Source organism: Gracilinanus agilis, chromosome 1 (assembly GCF_016433145.1).
Source record: "Gracilinanus agilis isolate LMUSP501 chromosome 1, AgileGrace, whole genome shotgun sequence".
NCBI lineage: Eukaryota > Metazoa > Chordata > Mammalia > Didelphimorphia > Didelphidae > Gracilinanus > Gracilinanus agilis.
Window position 1 is genome coordinate 752,977,991 of NC_058130.1, and position 4,125 is coordinate 752,982,115.

Genomic DNA, 4,125 nt, shown 5'->3' on the forward strand with positions numbered 1-4,125 from the left:
GGAGGGTAAGTGGTCATGGTGGCTTTTCCCAGCACTGCAACCCATTGGAATTCTTAAGAATGACTTCTCAGAATCTGTCTCTGATCTCTTCTCCTCCTTCCCCACTCCATGTGTCGAGATGTGAACATGGGAAGAAGTCCATGGTATTGCAGAGAGCTGGCCCTCTCTTCTGCTACCCCATGGGGTTGGAGGAGAGAACTGGGCAGTCAGTCAAAGGTTAGGGGGAGGATCACAAGCAAAGAGGCAGGGAACAACTCCAGGAAATGTTTGCCTTTCCCCGCCAGGAGGGATGGCAAACAAGCTTTTGGTGCCTTTCGGGCAGTTTGTGCTAGCCAGACTAGAGGGATTCCAGAGAGAAACAGGCTGGCTGAAAAGGAATATTTTTCCAACCACTCTTTGGGCGAGAAAAGAGAAGGCACTGCGATCAGGAGAAAGGGATGCCTGGGATCTGTTTGCTGCTGCCTGGGAAAGGACCGCTTAGCCGGCAAGCTCATCGTGCTTCCCATCTGAGCACCACTTTTCTCCCAGGGAGGCCACCAGCTTGTGAGCTGGGCCAAGAGAGGCCCCTCTGTCTGTGTCATTTCCTGATTGATATGTCTGCTCTTGCGGTGGGAGAGACGAGATTGGGTGTGATGTGAGACACCTGCATCCCAGGGTGGTGAAGTTAGAGAAGCAGCTGGCTGGCCAATGCCAGCGTACTGCCGAGGGAGGCTCAGATAGCTTTCAGCTCAGCTGACAGACTGGCAGAACTACCTGGCACCCCAGCTCCCTGGTTCTCTCTCAATCATGAACGGAACTTGCTGCCTCATCAAAGGGGACACCATCGCCCAGGTGATGCCTCCCTTGCTGGTCCTGGCATTTGTGCTTGGAGCCTTGGGCAACGGGCTCGCTCTGTGTGGCTTCTGTTTTCACATGAAGTCATGGAAACCAAGCACCATCTACCTGTTCAACCTGGCCGTGGCTGACTTCCTTCTGATGGTGTGCCTTCCCTTTCGGACTGATTACTACCGGAAAAATCGGAAGTGGGTCTTTGAAGACGTCCCCTGTCGAGTGGTACTATTCATGCTGGCCACCAACCGGGCCGGGAGCATCGTGTTTCTCACAGTGGTCGCCATAGATCGTTACTTCAAGGTGGTCCACCCGCATCACACCTTGAACACCATCTCCAACCGGACGGCGGCTTGCATCACCTGTGCCCTCTGGGTAGTGGTCATCGCGGGAACTCTCTATCTGCTCACCGAGAGCCACCTGTGCGTGCAGGGCAACACGGTGTCTTGCGAGAGCTTCATCATGGAGTCTGCCAATGGCTGGCACGACATCATGTTCCAGCTGGAGTTCTTCCTGCCTCTGGGCATCATCTCCTTCTGCACCTTCAACATCATCGGGAGCCTGAGGCAGAGGCAGCAGCTGACCAGGCAAACCCGGGTGAAGAAGGCCACTCGGTTCATCGTTGTGGTGGCCGCCGTGTTTGTCACTTGCTACCTGCCCAGCGTCTCGGCCAGACTGTATTTTCTCTGGACAATCCCTTCGAGCGCCTGTGACGGGTCTGTGCACGTGGCCCTTCACGTCACCCTCAGCTTCACCTACATGAACAGCATGCTGGACCCCCTGGTATACTATTTTTCAAGCCCTTCATTCCCAAAAGTCTACACCAAATTCAAGATCTGGGGTCTAAGACCCAAGCGTGCGGGAGAGTCAAAGGCACAGAACCCAGAAGGGACGCCAACATCAAAACTCTGCCCCAAGAGCTGTATTGGCATGGAGGATAACTCCAGGAGCCATCCAGATGTTCAGTGGGACCTCCAAATATTTTGAATGCCATGCCCCAGCAGAATTCATTGGGACACCAAAGACAAAAAGATAGGTGATATGGAAGTAATTTGTGGGAAGAAAGTGGGGGCGGGAGGGAGGGAAGAAGAGGAGGTTGCCTTGGAAAATACTGCCTTCCCTAGGGATGTCTTCAAGAAATGGATGGAATCCCCGCTATTAAACCTCTTTGCCACGTTCCAGATGCCTGAAGTGAGTGTCTGTGGTCTCTTTTATTTATCCTAATAATGATGAGAGTGCACACATGCGCATGGGGGGGTGGAGAGCATGGCAGTCATGGGAGCAGAGATGCCAGTGTGATTAGACGCCCGTGTCAGTGAAGAAAAGGAAGAGCAGAGGATGAAAAATAGGACTAGTCTACATGCTCTTCCCCCTGGAGTTACATAGACTGGAAAGCAAATTGGGTCTGGAATTAGCAGAGAGTCAGGCTTAAATCCCACCCCTGACGGGTATTAGTATGGAACCATGGGCAAGTCAGGTTCCTCATCTGTGAAATGGGGATCACCTGGCACCATTGGCCCCAGAAGGCTGCCACTGGGGATCACATGAGATAGTCAAGGGCAAAGCTCTGCAAACTCTACAGAGTCCACTATTAAGATCTCTCTTATTGCCATTCACCTGCTTTACCCAATTCGTCCTTGGAGAGGAGGTGAAAGACCGTTGTCGTGTTTGCGCCGAATGGCTCTGTTCTCTGAGCCCCGTGGCTGTTTTGGGACTGCTCGGCCCTTCCCTGTTCCAGTTCGCTGGGGCTTCTCTGCGTCCTGGTGAGAACAAGGCTAGAACAATCTGTCCTGAGTCAATACCAGCTGCATGTTTTGCCACAAACCTTTGTGTTTCAAATCGGTCGGTGGCCCTTGTGTTTTCTCGGGGTCAAGCCCGGCCCTTGTTCTCCAATCCTACCTGTGGATGTCAAAGGAGATTTGTTGACGTGACTGATGAGATGAGAACAGTTATTGGATCAGGGGACTGACCGTGAAGTCCTTGGGGCTGTCGAATCTGTCCCCTAAGAAAACAGGGGCCCAGGGAGTTTAAGTGAATTTCCCAAGGTTGGAGGGTCAGTGGGAGAGAGCTAGAAGGATCCCCAAGGCCACGGACTCCAATCTCGTCATTTTGCAGATGACTCCAGTGTAAAATGCTTTTCTTTTGGGGGGGGGGGAGTGCCAGATAATAGTATCAGTAAAAACTAACCAGAGTGCATTGGTGGATTACAGAGTTAGCATTTGAACTAGCCTCAAGATGGGTGGGAGATCAGAAGGGGATGATCCTGGAAGAAAGACATGCCGGGTGGAGGGGATTTAATAATAATAACAGCAACAGTAGCAGCAATTGTGATCGTCTACATTTCCACAGAGCTTTAAGATTTACCAAGTATCTCATTTGATCTTCACAACAATCCTGGGAGGAAGTTACTATTATTTTGATTGATTGATTTAAAAAACCCTTATATTCTGTCTTAGAATCAATACTAAGAATTTGTGCCAAGGCAGAAGAGCAGTAAAGGTGAGGCAATGGGGGTTAGGTGACTTACTTAGGGGCATACAATTAGGAAGTGAACCCAGGACCTCCTGTCATCGGTGGGTGGCTCTTAACCCACTGAGCCACCTAGCTGCCCCAAGGTAAGTACTATTATTATTAAACTCATTTTATGGAGGAAGAAACTGAGGCTGAGAGAAAGGCTCAGTGATTTATCTAATGCCACACAACTAAGAAGCGTCTGAGTCCAGATTTGAACTCTACATCTGGCACTTAAGGGAATAAAAATAGCCAACATTTACATTGTGCTTGAAGGTTTGCAAAGCACTTCTTATATATTTTCTCATTTGGTCCTCACAATAATTCTTGGAAGTAGATGCTGTTATTATTTTTATTTTATAGAGGAAGAAACTGAGGTACACAGGGATTAAAGTGACTTGGTCACAGTCATATAATCAGTAAGTGTCTGAGGCTGGATCTGAACTCTAATCTTACTGACTCTAGGTTCAGTGCTCTTTCCAGTGAACCACCTATCTGCTTCGATCCAGGATTTCAAAGGTTGTAATAGCTCCCCTTGGCAATCAAGTATCTTCCTCCCTTCCTCCCTCCCTCCCTCCCTCCTTCCCTTCCTTCCTTTCTTCCTTCTTTCCTTCCTTCCTTCCTTCCTTCCTTCCTTCCTTCCTTCCTTCCTTCCTTCCTTCCTTCCTCCCTCCCTCCCTCCCTCCCTCCCTCTCTTTCTTTCTAAAGCTTTCTTTCCCCTTACCTTCCATCTTAGAAGCAATACTGTGTATTGGCTCCAAGGCAGAAGAGCAATAAAGGCTAGGC

At 49.9% G+C, this 4,125-nt stretch overlaps 1 protein-coding gene across 1 annotated transcript; it reads left to right on the top strand.

The window, feature by feature from the left end:
• Positions 1 to 750: 750 nt before the first annotated feature.
• Positions 751 to 2,012, top strand: HCAR1 (hydroxycarboxylic acid receptor 1). Its single transcript, XM_044658759.1, has one exon. It carries the CDS (start codon positions 787 to 789, stop codon positions 1,813 to 1,815), a length of 1,029 nt encoding a protein of 342 aa, XP_044514694.1. The 5' UTR covers positions 751 to 786; the 3' UTR covers positions 1,816 to 2,012.
• The last annotated feature ends 2,113 nt before the right edge of the window (positions 2,013 to 4,125 follow it).

What these genes read in the sequence shown, in the direction of transcription:
- HCAR1 (XM_044658759.1), top strand. Translation starts at nt 787, where the DNA reads ATGAACGGAACTTGCTGCCTCATCAAAGGGGACACCATCGCCCAGGTG.